Consider the following 19,389-nt stretch of genomic DNA (forward strand, 5'->3'; position numbering starts at 1 on the left):
CCTTTCAAAACTTTCCAGATGGGAATGAGCCAGAGGCAAAACCCTGGTGGCTTCTTGGGCTTCCTTCCAGGGCACCGTGTCTTGGCCGAAGTCAGTCTCAGGCTAACGATAAGACGCTTTCTAGCAAGAAGCTAACATCAGACATGCTCTGGTCAGCCCGTTGCTGCCTGCAGCCAGGACTATATGCACTCGGCGCTCTCCAGGGCTGCATTTCCCTGGGGATGTAACTGAACTCCAACCGCGTGGAGACGAAGGCCAGCAGTGTCTGGGAAGCCCTGGCCTGGGCTGCTTGCCATCTGGCACTATGACATTGCAAGGACACTGCTGTACAAACACAAACCTGCCCTATTGTGTGGGGAGGCTGGTTCTCGCCAGGGTAAAATCTTTTTGCCTGGGCACCAGAGCTTTGCTCCAAAAAGGCGGTGAGATGATGCTAATGCAGAGGAAGAGATGCTGTCCAGCTGGCTGCCGCCCTTCTGGGTTTCTGTCCATGTGCACAGGGCTCTTGGTGCTGCTGACAGGGGGGGCAGGCAGGAGGTGGGTGATGGCAGAGATGCCCACGGCTCTCCCTGTCAGATGCCCTGCAGACCTGAGCCCAACCACCATGAGCATGGGCAGCAGGGGCTGTGGTACCCACCACACCTTGCTGCAGAACCATCCAAAAAACTCTCTGTTCGAGGCAGATTTATCCAAGGCACTCCGCAAATCTTCGAAGCTGAAGTTTTGACATCCTGCAGGTGTTGGCTCCTGCCCTCATCTAAACGTAACACTCCCCTCTGTCCCTGCCCTGCCACCACCACACATTCTCCAGCGCCAGGAACCAGGCAGAGGCCACAGGTCCTCACCTCTCTCTCCAGGCTGCCCAGGCTGCTTTCAGACAGTTCTTTGTCAGCAATAGGGATAGGAAATTTATTTTGGCCTGATCAGGACTTCTTCCAGCCTGGTAGCTGCGTGGTCAAGGAGTCTGTGCAAGCTCTCAGTTTGGGGACCATGGCTGGGCCAGGAAATACAGGGACTATGCCATTGGAAGGGCTTTGCTGTGACCATCTAGCCATGGACATGACCCTCTGCCAGCCCAGCTGCATGCTCTCCAACATGTCTGAGTACTCCTCGCCCTGTTCTGCCCCCAGCGATGCGGTCCCCTGTGGTAGGGCTGTGTATGCACAGGCAGGTTGTCCATCACGCTCTGCCCTTACCCCAGTTGGCATCCTGCTCACAGCACCTTACAAACAGCTGCTTCTTCCCACCTTTTCCAGTAGGAGGGTTCATTAAATGGTCTGACCTGGGTACCTGGGATAGAGATACTGTAAGGAGACTCAGGAACGTAACAGAAGGACCTGAGAGCCCTTGATATGGAACTGAGTCTGGGCTTATCTCAACCCCTTATCCAGTTCTCTCCTCCTGAGCTCCGAGCCCTGTGCTAGATCAGCTGTGTATCCCCAGGACAAAGATGCCCAGCTCCACAGCACCAAGAGGAGAGGAACAAGGCTCCCCAGGGCCTACTGGGTCAAACCAGGAGGGTAGGTAGGACAGGAAGGAGGGATTTGTGCAGAGGGGTGCCCCAGCTGGCTGTTGACACCAAGGAACAATGCAGAATTAGGGGCTGGAAGCTTTCTGTATTTACGTTTGCCATGGTCCATCTAATTTGATTTCTTTCTCCGTGCAGACATCAATGAATGTGCCCTCAACCCAGATATCTGCCCCAATGGCATGTGCGAGAACCTGCGTGGAAGCTACCGCTGTATCTGCAACCTGGGCTATGAGTCAGATCCCACGGGCAAGAACTGCGTGGGTGAGTTCAGGGCAGCGCAAGCTCGGTGTGGCATAGGGAACCAGGAGCTCGGTGCTGGTGGGGAGAGGGTGGCATGCACTCAGCCTATGAGGCTGGGAGCCAGATGCAGACCTCCAGCTGCACAGGAGCCTGAGGTGATACAGCAGCTGATGCCCTCGAGCACTGTCCCCATTCAGGGCTGCCTTGTCCACATGGAAGAGCACAAGGTGCTATGTGAGAAACTACACATACGTGATTTAACATACTTTCCACATTTTATTGCTTTGAGGACGGTACTGCATTTCTGTGCCTCTCAGGCTGCCAGAGCTCTGTAGGGCTGGCAGAGTAGAAGAGTGGACGCTGGTGGCGTAGCTCAGAAACTCCATCTCTCTGCCCACAGACGTTGATGAATGCACTGTCAATCGTTTGCTGTGTGACAATGGACTGTGCCGCAACACACCCGGCAGCTACACCTGCACCTGCCCCAAGGGCTTTGTCTTCAGGACGGAGACAGATACCTGTGAAGGTAACGCGACTCTGAAGGCAACGCAGAACATCTTCACAAGATGTAAAGAGCTATTGCCTGAGGTCCTGACGGAAAGGGAGCTCAAGGTCTAATGTGTCTTTGGTTCCCTTTTGACCGCAGTGGTTTGAACTGGAGCAGGTCCAGGCTTCGGGTTTGTGGGTTTGGTTGTTTGTTTTTTTTTTTTCCTAGGGGGAAATTTCACACTTCATTCAAAATAGTGGACATCCAAACCCAGAACATCTGGGCTTTTCAGTGACTGAAAACCAGAACAATTTCCTCTAAGCCCCCAAAATTTTAGCTAAAACCTGACCAAAATTGCAAGTTTTGGGGATTTGATTGAAAGCTTACAGTTTGGAGTGGAGGAAACTGTTTCCTGACCACAAAGTCCTCAAGCATTTGAGAACTGGCACTTTGCACATAAATGTCTGTTGAGAGAAAAAAAATTATTTTCTGTAAAGAAGGTGAAAAATGGCAAATGCTATGTAGCCTCCCGGCTGGTTCAGACAGGTACATGAAGGCCATATTCAGCACTGTGGCTGCTCCCATCTTAGCCAGGAGCAGCCCTGAGCGAGCGAGTCCATCATTCCCCGGTAGCTGCACCAACCACCCTCAATCCATCCATTCCCTCAATCCTGAAGCAGCTCACTAATTTCACGGTGTCTGCTGCCCGTGCCCATCCCCCTTGAGATGGTACATACTTGAGTGGTACATGCAGGACTCCTATGGCCTGGACTGGTGATCCTCTGAACAGCTGACAAACTCCTTTCTTCATGTTCTTTGCTTCTCATCCTCCCCAGTCTCTGGCCCAGAAAACTGGGTCCCGTGGCACTGACTACAGTGACAGTCCCTTTCTTCCCGCAGATATCAATGAGTGCACCTCTAACCCTTGTGTGAACGGCGTCTGCAGGAACAATGCTGGCTCCTTCGCTTGCGAGTGCTCCCCAGGCAGCAAGCTGGACCCCAGTGGCACCATCTGCGTGGGTAAGGATGCGGCCTTCTAGAGGCAGCTCTGATATCAGCAGTGCCCACCAGCACCCCTTGTTCATCTGAAGCAAGTCCTATGCTCCTGCCTTAGGGATGGGGATCCTCTGAGGCCTGTCTTTCTCACCTAGTGTTTCCTTGGTTGTTGTTAACAATTAACGTCTCTCATGCATCCAGGGAGCCTGAAAAGCTGCAACCCCAGGCAGTGCTCTGAGCAGTCTGTGGCAGACATAGAAATCCCCAACTGTGCTGCCGCAAGACAAAGCACAGACACGGGGCCCCAGGGGATCCTGCAGGGCGTCAGGATGGTGGGTTCTCATTCACCAGATGGGTTTGTAGTGTGCTGACATTAAGGCACATCAAGATGAAGTAGATCCCTTCTCATCAAGATGATAAGAAGGTACCCACTTCCCACTCCTAGATGGTCGGGGCCTTGCAAGGCATCTCTGGGGTAGCTGAGAGAAGGGATCTACCTCACTGAGAAAAGGAGCAGGCTGGGACCAGGAAAAGGGAGGACAGAGAACTGATGCAATAGCAGTTGTATCGGAGCACAGAAATGCTGCTCCACGGCACAGCAGTGGGACAGGGCTCTGAGGACCAGCACGGTCTGTGTCCGTGCTGCAAAGTGCTTGGCCCCACAGCCTAAAAGATAACGCGACACCAGACAGCAATGGTCACACTGCAGCTCAGGGATAGTTTCTCCTAGCTGCTTCTTGTGGCAGGATGGAAGCTGGGAACCTCCGCCAAGGAGCAGCTCTTCACTCACGCCTTGTCTTTGCCCCTACAGACAGCATGAAAGGGACATGCTGGCTGAACATCCAGGATGGGCGTTGCGAGGTGAACATCAACGGGGCCACGCTGAAATCGGAGTGCTGTGCTACTCTGGGGGCAGCGTGGGGCAGCCCCTGTGAGCGCTGTGAGATCGGTAAGGCTCTGCTTGGCACAGAGATCAGGAAGGCAGGAGGCAGCCCATTTCTTTGCTGACATTCCTCTGTTTTCTTGCAGATACTGCCTGTCCCCGAGGATATGCTAGGATGAAGGGGGTCACGTGTGAAGGTAAAGTGCTGCAGGATGCAGAAGACTTTTTTTTTTTAATTGAGAACATGGTCATTGTTTGTTTGTTGCTATCCTGCATCTTTGAGTCTGGCCCTTTGTTGGACTCTCTCCGGTATGTCCATCTCTCTGTCTCACTGAGGAGCCCAGAACTGGACGCAGCAGTCCAGGTGTGGCCTCACCAGTGCTGAGTAGAGGGGAAGGATCGCCTCCCTCGACCTGCTGGCAACACTCCTCCTACTGCAGCCCAGGATATCATTAGCTTTCTTTGCAGCAAGGGCACGTTGCTGACTCATGTTCAACTTAGTGTCCACCAGGACCCCCGGGACCTTTCTGCCAAGCTGCTTTCCAGCTGGGTGACCCCCAGCATGTAGTGATGCATGGGGTTGATCCTCCCCAGGTGCAGGACTTTTGCACTTCTCCTTGTTGAACTGCATGAGGTTCGTGGCAGCGCATTTCTGCACCCTGCCAAGGTCCCCCTGGATGGCAGCATGACCTTCTGGTGTATCAGCCACTCCTCCCAGTTTTGTACCATCAGCAAATTTGCTGAGGACACATTTTACCCCATCATCCAGATAACTAATGAAGATGTTAAACAGGATCAGACCCAGTACTGACCTCTGGGGTACACCACTAGCTGCTGGCCTCCAGCTAGACTTTATGCCACTGAAGACCACTCCCTGGGTGGGCCCAGCCATTCAGCCAGTTTTCAGTCTACCTCACTGTCTGCTTGTCCAGCCCATACAACAACAGCTTGTCTATGAGCATCTTCTGGGAGACAGTGTCAAAGGCCTTACTGAAGGCTAGGTAGACAATATCCGCCACTCTTCCCTCATCTACTAGGCCAGTCATTGCATCATGGAATTTTATTGCGTTCATCAAGCATGACTTCCCCTTGGTCAATCCATGCTGACTACTACTGATGGTTTTCTTGTCGTTCGTGTGCCTGGAAATGGGTTTCCAGGTTTAGCTGCTCCATGAGCAGTAGTCATGTTTGTGAGTCCTGGTGCTGCTCTGTCAGTGCTGTGCCAACTATAGACACGTGCAACAGGACCACCCTGCCTGTCTGTCTCTGAGAAGGCTTTGTAATGCAGCCTCCTTGCAAAAGTGTCTGGGCATGGCTGTGGCTGTGCACGGAGCATGTGTTTTTCACTGCGACAAGTTGCCAGTTTTGATCTGGTGGGCAGCTCTGGGCTCCTTCCATCTCCTCAAGGCCATACTGGGCTTGGCCGTGTGCCACTCTCATGCCTGTCTCTTGCTTTTGTGCCGACAGATGTGAATGAGTGTGAGGTCTTCCCTGGCGTCTGCCCAAACGGACGCTGTGTGAACACGGCTGGCTCCTTTCGGTGCGAGTGTCCAGAAGGACTGACCCTTGACGGCACTGCTAGGACGTGTGTGGGTAAGAACACCTCATCTCACCCAGAACCTGGCCTCTGTTCAGCCCTCTCTACAGAGGTCCAACCACCCCCTACCCACCACATGCAGCAGTCTGGGGAATTGAGTGATGGCACGTCATACCTAGTAAGGGCTGCCAAACCTGGTAGCCTAACCAAGGCAAGGCTGCCGTAACTTCATGTCCCCAGGTCCAGCCAGCAACGCAATTGCTCTCCTTGGGTGGACTTCAGGGGTAGCCAAATAGGAAACCTAACTGGTTAATGACACGGCCCAGCAGCCCTAAAACAACTCCTGGCTGCTTTCTGGGCACACAGTGACGAACCTTTGCCCTTCATAGGGGCCATCTGTACTACTGACTACACCATGGAGGGTCTGTCCTCTGGCCCTGTTGCCAACAGTCACAGACTGGCCATGTCCGTATTGTTACATCTCTCGGAGCATCCCAAACAAGTTGGCCTCATGCAAATGGCCCATACCTGAGCATCGTTTGGAGGATGCTCCAGCCAAAGCTGTTCCAGGAACCTTGCTAACTATGTCACAGAAAATGATATCTCTGGTTTTACCAGAGGTTAGGTGCTGCAGGCAAGGGCTCAGCTCTGCTCTCTCACCAGACGTGCGTGTGGAACAGTGCTACATGAAGTGGGATGAAGATGAGTGCACGGAGCCTCTGCCAGGCAAGTACCGGATCGACATGTGCTGCTGTTCTGTGGGCTCAGCCTGGGGCATCGATTGTGAAGAATGTCCCAAGATCGGCTCCAGCGAGTACAAGGCCATCTGCCCGAGGGGACCCGGCTTTGCCAACCGAGGAGACGTGCTTTCAGGAAGGCCCTTCTACAAAGGTGAGAAGAAAGAGAGGAGCTGCTGATTGTGGGCTGTGCTCAGCCCATCTCAGCTACAGCCCAAGGAACCTGCTGCCTGCCCTGGGACCCTAGGTTCATTGCAGACATCCCCTCCCTGAAACACTGCTGTTCTGCCTTCACCCACAGATGTGAATGAATGTAAGGTCTTCTCTGGCCTGTGCACTCATGGGACCTGTCGAAACACCATTGGCAGCTTCAGGTGTCTCTGTGGCAACGGCTTTGCTTTGGATGCTGAGGAAAGGAACTGCACAGGTAAGGGAAGAGTAGCCCTCCTCCGGACCACTCTTGCCCATCTTGCTGCCTTGCCTGCCTTGTGGGATGCTTAGCGTGATGGTGGTACCCAGAGGAATCATGGCAGTTATCTTAGGGACATACTGAGAAGCCAAGGGCAGGACCATGAGCAGAAGGCTCCTCCAGCTTGTGGGATGAAGGGTCAGTCCTGCACCAGAGAGAAAGCTTAACTGCTGTCTCTCCCTTCAGGAAGAGGAGTTCCTTGGTCTGCTGGGTCAGACCTGCCAGTCCTTGTTCATTGAATTTGATGTGCAGTACAGGCAGCCCAGTGGCAGCTGTAGTGGTGCTCGTAGTCTGTCCTGCCTCCACTAGCTGGTCTTCATCCCCACAGACATCGATGAGTGCCGCATCTCACCAGACCTGTGTGGCCACGGCACCTGTGTCAACACGCCGGGCAGCTTCGAGTGCGAGTGCTTCGAAGGCTACGAGAGTGGCTTCATGATGATGAAAAACTGCATGGGTAAGGACTTGTCTCTGGGGCAGGGCAGCACCCTTACTCTTTTGCAACAGGGAATAAAGTAGCCGATGCCAGATCTGACAAAGGGCTTCGTGCCAAGCTGCTCTCTGTGCATCTGGCTGTCCAGCTACCTGTCTGTCTGTCTCTATGTTCCCTGGTATCAAGCCAAATCTCTTCATTGCCCTCTGGGGGAGTTGTGGGAGTCCCTGTGCTGCAGGGAGCCCTGGCAGCCTCTGCTCTCCCCAGGGTAGTGAGTCTTCTGCCTTGCTTTGATTGCAAAGGCAGAGCTGGGCTGAAGGGCAGCATGTGGAGAGAGAGAGAGGAATGCTGTGTGTGTAGCTGAGAGCACCATAGATGTAACCCTGGGAGGACAGCAAAGCATATGCAAAGTGAAGTCAGGGGTTCATGAGACACAGCACAGGCTCTCGAAGCTGGAGGACATAAAGGGAGAGGCCATGTCCCCACCAAGGTTTGGCTTGAGCCCCGGATCCCTCCAGAGAAGGAGGGCAAAGAGACAGAGCTGTAGCCTCTGCCTCTTGCATGGGTGCTCTGCCTTATGTGGGCCAATAGTCCACCAGTGACGGGCCCCATGCTGTCTCTGCTAGCAGTGCCCCAGGGCTCTGTACCATGCAGAACAAGGACAGACCATGAAAATATTGCCAGACGTGGGGCCAAAACCGGGAGCCTTCCCTCAGAGACCTCTATTTATGAGGACCTCCTGGACCAGAGACCAGAGCCTGTGCCCAGCACCTGGGCTGGTGGTGCCCCATGAGCTGGGGAAGGAGACTGGCAGCCCAGGCCAGCATCAGGGAGGACACTGGGTATAGTGCCAGGCCCAGGGGAGCATCCTGGGCTCTGACTGCCATGACACTCGTGGGACATCGTTGGTCCTGCCCTGCCACCTCCTGGCCACCGTTACCTCAGCTGTGGGGGCCCACAGGGGAGCTCACGCTGGGAGCCCATGGGGCCACCAAGCAGCTTTTCTCAAGTTCTTTCCCATCCCTTTCCTGCTTGCTGTGCCCAAAGGGCATTTCCCTGCAATCCCAGTGCAATGCTGCCTTCCTTTCGTGTGTGCGGACTAAGGCCTTGTATTTCCTTTTTCATCTTGTACTTGTTCACATACTTCTACAATGTTCATTCTTCTTCATTTTGTACTCTTCCTTCGCTTGGACCTTCCCTTGCACCAAACCTTGGCCACTAACCTTTCCTCTTGTTTCAACCACCAGCAGCTGGAGCTGCAGCTGGAGCCTGGCATTGCCACTGAGCTGGGACAGGATCCATGCCTGGTATTTTCCTTCCTGCTACGTAGGGAGATGGCAACCTTTATACTGGGGATTGGCTAGTACACAGTGGAGCTCTGCCAGGCCGGCAGCTTGAACTCAACGGCTGTGAGCTGCAATTCTCGTACACACTTGGCTGTTTCCTTTGTGTGACGTCCCATCTCCTACTTCTTTTCAGCCTTGTGTTACCCATCTATTATTTATTCTGCCACTGATTATTTTCATATCCACACTCTAAAAGTACATCCATCTCCAGACATTATTAATATCATATGTTCAACCCTTACGTTAAATTACATGTATTTTCAAACACCATTGCGGAATGTTTCTCAATTTGTAGACCTTCTTGTGTGGTACCCTATCCATGCCACCACAGTTACCTTCTTAACTTGGTTCATCTACCTGCCCTAAATGATGTCTCACATACCACATCAGTCATTTAAATCCTGTTACATGTAGCATGGTCCCTTTTCTAGATAATATATGTTCCTTGCAAGTAGCTGTCAGTTATATCGTCGTTAGATCACCACTGAGATTAGTAGACCTATTATTTCCACTGCTATATTAGAAGACATATTAAGCTTTGGTCTTTATAGCACTGCTTGGCCTCCTGCTGTCATTGTACATCCTACAGCCGTGTGCCATTAAATCAAATGCCTCCACCGCCACTGGCATGAAAACATGGAGATACACCTTACTCAGAAAGAGGTTCACCTTTGATAGCTTGTGTCTCTTCTAGCTCTGAATCTTGCTGATTCATCCAATTTTTCTTGGGCTGCTTTCCACTGAATCTTTTCTAAAATTACTCTCAACCTGGTCTCTTATATGTGATATCTAATCAACTGTTGCTGTTTCTGCACCTTTCCTTGGGATTTGAATCTGCAGCAATTTCATACCAGCCTCAACCATTAATCAGGCCCCTGTCCAGTTCCCCAAACATTTGCACAGGTCAAGTCCTTCATGAGAAGCTCTGGTAGATCATCTGCATTCTTCTACCCCACTCTATTTCCAGTTATAATTGTAAGGGCTCCCTTTCACCTGCCCATTCAATCGTCCTTTATCCTCAGATAATTCTTTACAGCTCCTCCCATCTGGCCTATGCTTGTTTTTATTCTGTCAGATTCTCATCTGTTTCCAATTTAATAATTCTTGTTTGTAACTTAAAAAAAATCCCATCAATGACCTCAGTACCTCAGTTCGTCTCCAACAAGTCAGCCAGACTGTTGCCGTCCTCTAATTCCTGGCATACCATGTTCCTCTTCTCATCTGTCTAGCCAGACTAACTTGTCTGACTGACCTAGTCTTAATATTCTGCTCTTTCTGCGTTGGCTTGGACGTTCAAACCACATCAATCTGTGGCGTGATTCAATACCATTTATTTATTTTTCATATTTGATTCTCTGGGTTCTTTAAAATATATCACCGCCCTGCCACTGGCATGTTTTTCTGTCTTTTCTGTACAATTTGTAGTATGGGTTACCACAGATCACACTGATCCTCCTCCTCCTCCTCCTCCTCCTCCTCCTCCTCCGTTTCTGAGATACTGAGAATGTCACAGTCCCCACTGATGGCCTGCTAACTTCTTTCAGCAATGAGATTTCTGTTATCTTTATGTAAGGATGTTGCGTTTCATTGTTCTTTTTTTAATGCTCACTATTATCTGCATGATTCCACCTTATCCTTTTTTCTAGGTGACATGGGATTGAGTCATTTCACCACAAAGGGTGTCATGACACTACAGCATTTCCCGTGGTCAAGGGTTAACTTCTTCCCACCTGTGTTTGGCAAAAGAACTTGGCTTCAGCCTCATGAGGAAGGAATTCTTGCCAGCCCCTGGCAATAAACAACATCAGCACTGAACCTGCATACTGCAGTTCGTTAGGAAGTCTCCCACCATGGAGAACTGGAGGCATGGGTCCTGTGGGACTGGTTGACAGGGGCCCGTCACCCCCGTTGTCAGATGTATCCCAGTCCACTTTAGCTGTAGATAAGCTGAAAATCTCAACAGTGTTTTTTTCAAGTAAGGTGAAAGATTCCATTCTTAATTACAAGGTTGGAATCAGAAAAATAAACGTATGAGAAGAAAATGGGTTCTTTAAATATATCTGACATGGCTCCCTTTGTCTGCTGTCACTAAGGGGTTCTTGAGGGCATTTTTTTAGCTCCCTCGGTTCATTTATGTTACACCCAATGGCTTTGTATTCTGATTGCATGTTTTTCAGAGCACAGCTGTGGACAGATGAATCTCTGAGCAGTTCCAGGGAGGCTTCCCTCTTTTTGCTCTCTTACTGTCAGTGCAAGACATCTTGAGTCAATTCTAGGCGCATGCAAGAATGCAAAATCTTTTTAATCTATTCTGGGACCAAAATAGAGAACCTCATTCTCAGATTCCTGTTTCCAAAGTTAGAGGATCAGATTCATCCAGCGCTTGCCCTTCCAAAGAGCGTAACTCGCACTGTGAAGCACCACAAGTATCACAAAGACTGTCACCTGTACAATATCATAGCAGATCACAAAGAGCTTTCTCCAGGGGCCACGGATAATGAATCGATAACAAGGCTTCCCAGTTTTGATACTGGCAGTGCTTCATTTCCTCCTTCTGTTGGTTTTTGTTTCCAACCATCACCAGTGCACCATTCTAGTAGTTTCCCTTGTTTGTGTTTTTTAGTCTGGCATTTATAAACTTTTCTATCACTTGGGGTTTTTTCTTTTTTCTTTTCTTCTTTTTTTTTTTTCTTTTTTTCTTTTTTCTTTTTTCTTTTTTCTTTTTTCTTTTTTCTTTTTTCTTTTTTCTTTTTTCTTTTTTCTTTTTTCTTTTTTCTTTTTTCTTTTTTCTTTTTTCTTTTTTCTTTTTTCTTTTTTCTTTTTTCTTTTTTCTTTTTTCTTTTTTCTTTTTTCTTTTTTCTTTTTTCTTTTTTCTTTTTTCTTTTTTCTTTTTTCTTTTTTCTTTTTTCTTTTTTCTTTTTTCTTTTTTCTTTTTTCTTTTTTCTTTTTTCTTTTTTCTTTTTTCTTTTTTCTTTTTTCTTTTTTCTTTTTTCTTTTTTCTTTTTTCTTTTTTCTTTTTTCTTTTTTCTTTTTTCTTTTTTCTTTTTTCTTTTTTCTTTTTTCTTTTTTCTTTTTTCTTTTTTCTTTTTTCTTTTTTCTTTTTTCTTTTTTCTTTTTTCTTTTTTCTTTTTTCTTTTTTCTTTTTTCTTTTTTCTTTTTTCTTTTTTCTTTTTTCTTTTTTCTTTTTTCTTTTTTCTTTTTTCTTTTTTCTTTTTTCTTTTTTCTTTTTTCTTTTTTCTTTTTTCTTTTTTCTTTTTTCTTTTTTCTTTTTTCTTTTTTCTTTTTTCTTTTTTACTGTCAGCAGCCTGGTTTCATCTTTGGCTGGATCACATCTCTCTCTCAGCAGTTTAATCTGTTTCAGGAATTTCTCCAGTTCCTAGTAAATTCAATCTCTTTGTCCATATGTGATTTTTTCAGAAATGTACAGACTATTTCCTAGCCCTGTGCATGATACTGGAACTACTCCGAAGGCTGTTACCAAGAAAGCCTGTCTGTTAGTCTTCTATCAAACAAACTACACATTTTCCGAGGAACTCTCCCTCTGCTGATGGCACTTGTGAAAATGTACTAAGATAGGTGGGATGCGAGCTAGGAACTGTCCTTCTAGTCCTTGCTGGCTAATCTGCACAAAGCTAATAACTTCTTTCCTCCTGATGTTACGCTTTACGTTCTGCTGAGGTCAAGGCAAGAGTTGTGGTTTCCCAAAATGTGTACTTCAACCATAAGTCCACTGGACTCACCCAAGCCCTGGATTCGCTACCCTGTTAATTTTGTGATACAATCCTCTGTTTTGGGTTATATCTCTGGTGATGGGACTGTGGCGCATGGCACCAGCACCACCCCATTATTTGGAAAACCCAGCTGAAGGGGACAATCCACCTCATTTCATGTCATTCTCTGCAGATATCAATGAGTGCGAGCGGGACCCGCTGCTGTGCCGAGGTGGGATCTGCATGAACACAGATGGCAGCTTTGAATGCATCTGCCCCCCTGGACATGAGCTGACTTCTGAAGGGAACACTTGCATAGGTGAGATGATGGAAAGCTATGTTATGGTCAGAGCCTGTTCAAGGGTAATGATACAGGGAGACTTGGATCTCATGCTGGGCACATGAATGTCTCCTTCCAATCCCATATGTGGGTAGAACACACTCATCCAGAAGGGACCGAGGTCACTCCCAGGGTTTCATTGCATTTATGATGTCTGTTGTTCTACCTGTTGTTCACTGAAGACTGACCAACGGGGCAATGGCAAATTCAGTTTGGAGACAGCAGTAGGTGGGGGGTACCCAGGGATGGGTATCAAACGATGCTCAGTGTGGCACCAGCACGGCTGGCTGCTCAAACTCTCCTTCCCACCGCAGATATCAACGAATGCTCCCTTAGCGACAACCTGTGTCGCAACGGACGCTGCGTCAACGTCATCGGTACCTACCAGTGCGCGTGTGATTCGGGCTTCCAGGCCACACTGGACAGGCAGGGCTGTGTCGGTGAGTGCTCCCCTTTGCCAAACACCCATGCCAAGACCCCAGTATGCACCCAGATCCCTCCTGGCCTCATACCTCTTACGATGCTAGTGGGGTGTCTGAGGGTAAGGTAAGGGGGGAACCTCCTGGCTGAGCTACACCCAGACTGGCACTACTGGTAAGGGGCTGTTATCAGCTGTGAAACTACTGTGAGCTGCAGAGAAGGCAAGAGGTGCTTTCTTCTGGCTGGGGGAGCTTTGTTTCCTCTTCAGCCCCTCTCCCACCTTGCCTCTGTTACTGGCACTGTGTCTGAGCAGCTCTGCTGCAAGGCACGTATCCCAGCCCGCGACCCAAGCGGCTGCCTGACCTCTCCCTTCTCCCCCCAGACATTGATGAGTGCACCATAACCAACGGCGGCTGTGACACACACTGCTCCAACTCGGAGGGCAGCTATGAATGCAGCTGCAGTGAAGGCTACGCATTGATGCCAGACAAGAGATCGTGTGCAGGTGAGCAGTCAGCTTGGCTCTCGTAGGTGCTGCCTCAGGGACCTCTGCGTCCATTGCCAGTCAGACATAGTGCTGGCTTCAGGGTGAGGGGGGCCTCATTTTTAAGGCACTTCCAGAGAGGTGATTTCCCTGGACAGATGTTTTTGCTTTGCGCTGCAATGTCCAGCCCCTCGTTACAGGCTCCAGAGTCCTGCAGCTTCACAGTTTGGAGCAAAGCCCCTCCTGTGACTCCCTCCTGCCCCCTCCTGCTCCCACAATACCCTTTCACTGGCTCTAACCTCTTTACTTTGGCAATGGTCTCCTCTCTCTAGATATTGATGAATGTGAGGATAATCCAGACATCTGTGATGGTGGGCAGTGCACTAACATCCCTGGGGAGTACCGCTGCCTCTGCTTCGATGGCTTCATGGCATCCCTGGACATGAAGACCTGTATCGGTGAGGACAAGGCTGTGCCCTGGGCACGTGCCAGCACTGCATCACAAGGCTGCTGTTGGAGGGAAGAAGGGATACAGAGGGTTGCCCCAGAGCCAGGTCATGGTTCTCGTGGTGTTCCAAGCAAGTCCTTTTTCTCCTGCAGATGTGAACGAATGTGATCTCAACCCTAACATCTGTCTGCACGGCGAGTGTGAAAACACAAAGGGCTCCTTTATCTGTCACTGCCAGCTGGGCTACTTCGTCAAGAAGGGAACCACGGGCTGCACAGGTGGGAACACACCAGACCTGGAGCTAGGGGTGCTGGTGGGAGCCTTCACAAACACCTCCTGCAGCTGCCTTGGAGAGAACACCATCCCTGTACCGGGGGATGCTGTGGACACCTAGGGATGTGGTTGTGTGCTGGGAGCCCCTCCTGGGCGGGCAGAGATTGCCAGGAAGGCAGGCTGCAGGCAGGAATTGACACTTTCCTAGTTTATAGCCAAGCCAGGGGCCTGCCCTTCCTTTTGTCTTCATCTGCCAGGGGTGAGCACAGATCAGTTCTTCGGCTCAAGGGAACGACTCCAGGCAGCCTGTTCCCCAAAGCACCTTGTTCCCCTCCCCTGGGGTTCAGACTCCCAGGAGCCATTGGTACCCAGACCCGTTAGCAGGATTGTACCTGGCTGCCCTCTCTTCTCCTGGGGGAGCTGAGCTGTGTCAGCTCTGACGTCCTTCCTTCCTGCAGACATTGATGAATGCGAGATCGGGGCTCACAACTGCGACATGCACGCCTCCTGCATCAACGTGCCCGGGAGCTTCAAATGCAAGTGTCGCCCAGGCTGGCTTGGAGATGGGCTGAAGTGCAATGGTGAGTTCTCATCCCAGGAGAGGACGCTCGTGTGTCCAGGTGCTCTGTGGGCACCTGTGAAGGCTAAGCTGAGCTGACACCTGCATTTAAAATGCTCTTGAGCCCCAGGAGCCCTGCATGAGGATTTATGGAAGTGTGGAGAGATGTGGGTGTGTGAGAGAGAGGGACTGCAGGTGTGGGCATACGGGTGTTGCACTGTCAGGCTCTGCAACCGTGTCTGTGAAGCCATGAATGTGGGAGCGAGGGAATGTACTTGTGGGATGTGGAGTGTGGGGGCATGGTATTGAGATGAGCGTGGATGAACGCCCTTGTCAGATTGGCAATGTAGCTGTGTGGTGATGAGGTGGGGCACGGTGCGGTATGTGTGCAGGGATGCACGCGTGTGGGAGGCGCGTAGGGATGTGTTGGTGTGTGTATATGAGTGCAGGGACTTACGGGCACGTGTGTGGTGTGTATGAAGGGACGTAAGGGTATGTGTACGGATACGTGTGTCTGAACTGGGGAGGCACTGGGAATGTGGCGGGGGGCGTGTGTGCGTGAAAGTGTCTCACTGCCATATTGTCTGTGTCAGCACTGCCAGGGGAGTGTCTCATGGCCACAGAGGCTGAGGCTCACAGAGGTGTGTTGGAACCTCATGAGTGCTCCAAGTGCCTGGAGGCTGTGGTCTCCTGGGCCGTTTGTGTGCCCCCCTGAGCCCTGCACTAGCTACCCAGGCTTAGAGGAAAGGCCAGAGGCAAAACACTGACAAGGGTGTTCTCCCTGCCCAGATCTGGACGAGTGTGCAACTGAAGAGCACAAGTGCAACCTGAATGCCAACTGCGTCAACACACCAGGCTCCTACCGCTGTGCCTGCCGAGAAGGCTTCAACGGGGATGGCTTCTCCTGCTCAGGTGAGGCCTGTAGACTCAGTTGGCAGCAGGAACATGGCTTGGGCATCCTGCTGGGACATGGTGTCACCCCCTCTTAACCACCAGCCTGGCTCAGCACCTGGCTGCCTGTGTCTGGGGTTCCCCAAACCAGATGTTCCCCAAAAGCCACTGCAGCCTGCCCTGCACCACAGCCTGCTCAGATACCTTCAGCAGAGATCCACCTTCTCAGCGGGTGTTTGGGGAGGATCAAGGCAATGAGAAGTATTGCAGCCCCCTCCTCACAGCCTCCCAGCAGAGCGGGCAGAACAAGCTTGTGGGAATTTTCTGGGCAAGCTGAGAGGAGCTCCCATCTTTGGGTGGACACCATGTCAGTCTCATGCTTGACTCTTTCTAGATGTGGACGAGTGTGCAGACAATGTGAACCTGTGTGAGAATGGACAGTGTCTCAATGCACCTGGGGGTTACCGCTGCGAGTGCGAGATGGGCTTCAATCCCACGGAGGACAGCAAGGCCTGCCAGGGTAAGTGCCCAGCGTTTTGACTGCTGCTCCTGGAGATCCAGTGTCCACCTCCTTTCTGGCCTTGGTCTCTCCACTGCACTGTCGCCACCTGATCCATTACTAAGCAAGACCCACCTAAGCAAGACCCACCATCACCTGGTGGTGCAAGGCTCCCGAGGTGCCAGCTCTTCCACTTACAGGAGTTGGTTCCCAGCCTGCAGAGAGGCTGGGCTAAGCCAAGGACCCGTGCAAGGTGGGGACAATCAGCCAAACAGGGGTGAGGGGAGGGGGCGTACACACAGCATGCCTGGTCCTGCTCACCCAGGAGGTGGTATCCCATGGCACTAGAACCATCCTGAGATGGGTTACCCACAGCTAGGCTGTGGCTCTGCTTTGACATGGGAGCAGGAGAGGCCTGTCCTGGCCCTCACTCTGCCAGATCCTGAGTACCCAGCTCTCCCTGTTTTGCAGACATTGATGAATGCACCTTCCAAAATATCTGTGTCTTTGGGACCTGCCAGAACCTGCCCGGGATGTTCCGCTGCGCCTGTGATGATGGCTATGAACTGGACAGGAGCGGAGGCAACTGCACAGGTATAGGACTTTCACGGGACTGTGGGATGAGAATCACTGCTCTGTGATCTGCTGGTATGAGCTTGCCCCAACCATGACAGGGAGTGGCACTAGCAGCCTAAAGACGACTAAGCATGATGTGGTGATGTGTCTTTGCTCTTGGCAAGGCCTCGATGCTGCTGGAAGGTGGGCCTTCAGTAGATAGGAGGGAAAGCTCGGTGTGGCTCTGCTCCTTTCTTCTGACTCTGGGCAGGGTGGTGTGAGGTAGGACAAGGCAAGGTCTGTTTCTAGAAGGGCTTTGCCTACTATCACATGAAGAGCCTTAGAAACACCATGGTCATGGGGATACACCCTGAACGCACAGTGCAGAGCTTTGGGCTGGGGCTGTGGTTTCTGTGGCAGTCATCATCTTTCTTTTCAGTCTTCATCCTTCCATCTTTTCAGACATCAATGAATGTGCAGACCCTGTGAACTGTATCAACGGCCTGTGTGTCAACACCCCTGGCAGCTACCTGTGCAACTGTCCACAGGACTTCGAGCTGAACCCCACTGGTGTGGGCTGTGTGGGTGAGTGGGGACCTGTGTGGAGAGCACACCTTCCATCCAAGACCTTGGTGGTCCTTCTTGTTGGTCCCACGTAGCTGCAGCTGACCACTACCAAAGACTGGGGTGGCTGACCACAATCTGCCCTGCCAAATACCTGGCTGTCCATGATGGGCTTAACCCTGCAGTGGCAGCAGAGTACCTGCCTCCTGTTAAGCCTGGCCCACCTTGTGTCACCAGTGTGGGTGCTCTCCTGGTTGAAGCAATGTTATTCTTTCAGCCTGAGCCATTGAGATAGCAAAGTGCCGGTGCAAATTGACACCGTAAGGCGGGAGAATTTGCCAGTGGAGATGGCACCATTAACAGCTGCCTGGGCAGCTCTGGAGCTACTCTTAAGTGTTTGTTTCTTTAAAGGCCCAGGGTTACTGATAGCATTATTTGGGTCCTGCTCCCTAGCCGTACTGAAGACAGGCCACCTCTGTATGATATAGTGTGGCTTTTACCAGACAAGCTGGGCACACTTTATTCTTGAAGGGTTCCCAAAGTCATGAGCTGCAAGGACAGTCTGGATGTGGTTTCCTACAACACAGGTAGCTGACAGTGTGGACATCTGGGACAGGACTGGGGCCTTATCCCTCTCCCTGCTTCTTGAGGCAATAGTGCCATTCATTCCTCCTGTGCACACAAGTTTTACTGGAGAGGCTTTGCTCACCCACTACTGTCTCTGTGCAGATACCCGTGTTGGGAACTGCTTCCTGGACACCCAGGATCGAGGAGATGGGGGGATCTCCTGCAGCGCAGAAATTGGAGTTGGGGTCACTCGGGCATCCTGCTGCTGCTCCCTGGGTCGTGCATGGGGCAACCCCTGCGAGCTTTGTCCTCCAGCCAACACGAGTGAGTTGGGAAAATGTCTGGGGTGAACTTGGGCATGGGCTGGATGGGCAGCATAGAGCAGAGGAGAGAGACGGGGCCGCTTCCCTATGGCTTCTCAACTCAGGCTGGGGGATCCTGGGACCAGGATATGCTATCATCACGATGGAGCAAGGGAAGCTGAGGCAATCTGAGAAGGCAACCCTGTTGTGTCAGTGCAGGGCTAGACAGGTGGACCAGGGCAGGCGAGAGGTGAAGTGAGGTGGGGAAGACCAGGCTGGTTGTGCCTGGGGGATGCAGGTTGGGATCCTTCATTCCTAGTCCAGTGGGCTGGGGGAGGGCAGTGGACGTGGAATAACCCCATTCAAGGGTGGGCAGGCAGAGACAGGGTGTCTAAGTTGGCTTGGCATGCGATGGGAGTCAGGCTGCTCCATCTGGACCACTGTCACCATCCTCATGGCCTATTTCTCCTGGGTTTCTCCTGGTTCTCCCTACCCCTTCTGTTTCGTGGGAGCCCGCTCAGCTCAGGATCCCCCTGACTGACTTTTTCCGCAGCCGAGTACAAGACCTTGTGCCCTGGAGGAGAAGGTTTCCGGCCCAACCCCATCACTGTCATCCTGGAAGGTAAGCCTACCCGGCCCCCATGCCCCCTCACCAGGGGCTTTTGGGTGCTGGGAGAGCCCAGCCCCATATGGGCACTGTCTGCCCTGGCCCTGGGCTGGCTGGGTGCCCGCCGAGCCCCTGACCACCAAATGATGAACAGCAAGTGTGTGCTCTCCTCGGACGTGCTCTGGCCACCTGGCCGAGCCGCTCGGGCACCGGCAGGGTCTGGAGGTGGGGAGATGAACCTGCCGGGATTCCTGGGGTGAAGGCACTGCCTGGGCTGGTCTGTCAGGCAGTGAGCACCTCCCGGCTGCTCTCCCTCCTCAGATATCGACGAGTGCCAGGAGCTGCCAGGCCTCTGCCAGGGCGGCAACTGCGTGAACACTTTTGGCAGCTTCCAGTGTGAGTGCCCCCTCGGCTACTACCTCAATGAGGACACACGCATCTGTGAAGGTAGCTGCACCGTGGTGCCTGTGCTTGTCTGTGTGCCTGGCATGTATGGCACACGTGTGTGCAT

General features: G+C 51.6%; 1 protein-coding gene across 1 annotated transcript in view; it reads left to right on the forward strand.

Annotated features, from left to right (window-relative positions):
* Positions 1-19,389, forward strand: part of FBN3 (fibrillin 3) — a 111,845-nt gene that overhangs the window by 76,420 nt on the left and 16,036 nt on the right. The window contains exons 17-38 of the mRNA XM_009323516.1: positions 1,667-1,792; positions 2,172-2,297; positions 3,159-3,278; positions 4,066-4,203; positions 4,284-4,334; positions 5,605-5,730; positions 6,338-6,565; positions 6,713-6,838; positions 7,209-7,337; positions 12,563-12,688; positions 13,024-13,149; positions 13,512-13,634; positions 13,946-14,071; positions 14,214-14,339; positions 14,793-14,915; positions 15,683-15,805; positions 16,179-16,304; positions 16,755-16,877; positions 17,301-17,423; positions 18,132-18,293; positions 18,825-18,893; positions 19,200-19,325. Of these exons, the coding sequence (XP_009321791.1) occupies positions 1,667-1,792; positions 2,172-2,297; positions 3,159-3,278; positions 4,066-4,203; positions 4,284-4,334; positions 5,605-5,730; positions 6,338-6,565; positions 6,713-6,838; positions 7,209-7,337; positions 12,563-12,688; positions 13,024-13,149; positions 13,512-13,634; positions 13,946-14,071; positions 14,214-14,339; positions 14,793-14,915; positions 15,683-15,805; positions 16,179-16,304; positions 16,755-16,877; positions 17,301-17,423; positions 18,132-18,293; positions 18,825-18,893; positions 19,200-19,325 (2,772 nt within the window). The remainder of the gene's footprint in view (positions 1-1,666; positions 1,793-2,171; positions 2,298-3,158; positions 3,279-4,065; positions 4,204-4,283; positions 4,335-5,604; positions 5,731-6,337; positions 6,566-6,712; positions 6,839-7,208; positions 7,338-12,562; positions 12,689-13,023; positions 13,150-13,511; positions 13,635-13,945; positions 14,072-14,213; positions 14,340-14,792; positions 14,916-15,682; positions 15,806-16,178; positions 16,305-16,754; positions 16,878-17,300; positions 17,424-18,131; positions 18,294-18,824; positions 18,894-19,199; positions 19,326-19,389) is intronic.

The sequence above is a fragment of the Pygoscelis adeliae genome, unplaced genomic scaffold, assembly GCF_000699105.1.
Source record: "Pygoscelis adeliae isolate BGI_AS28 unplaced genomic scaffold, ASM69910v1 Scaffold590, whole genome shotgun sequence".
NCBI classification, from domain to species: Eukaryota; Metazoa; Chordata; class Aves; order Sphenisciformes; family Spheniscidae; genus Pygoscelis; species Pygoscelis adeliae.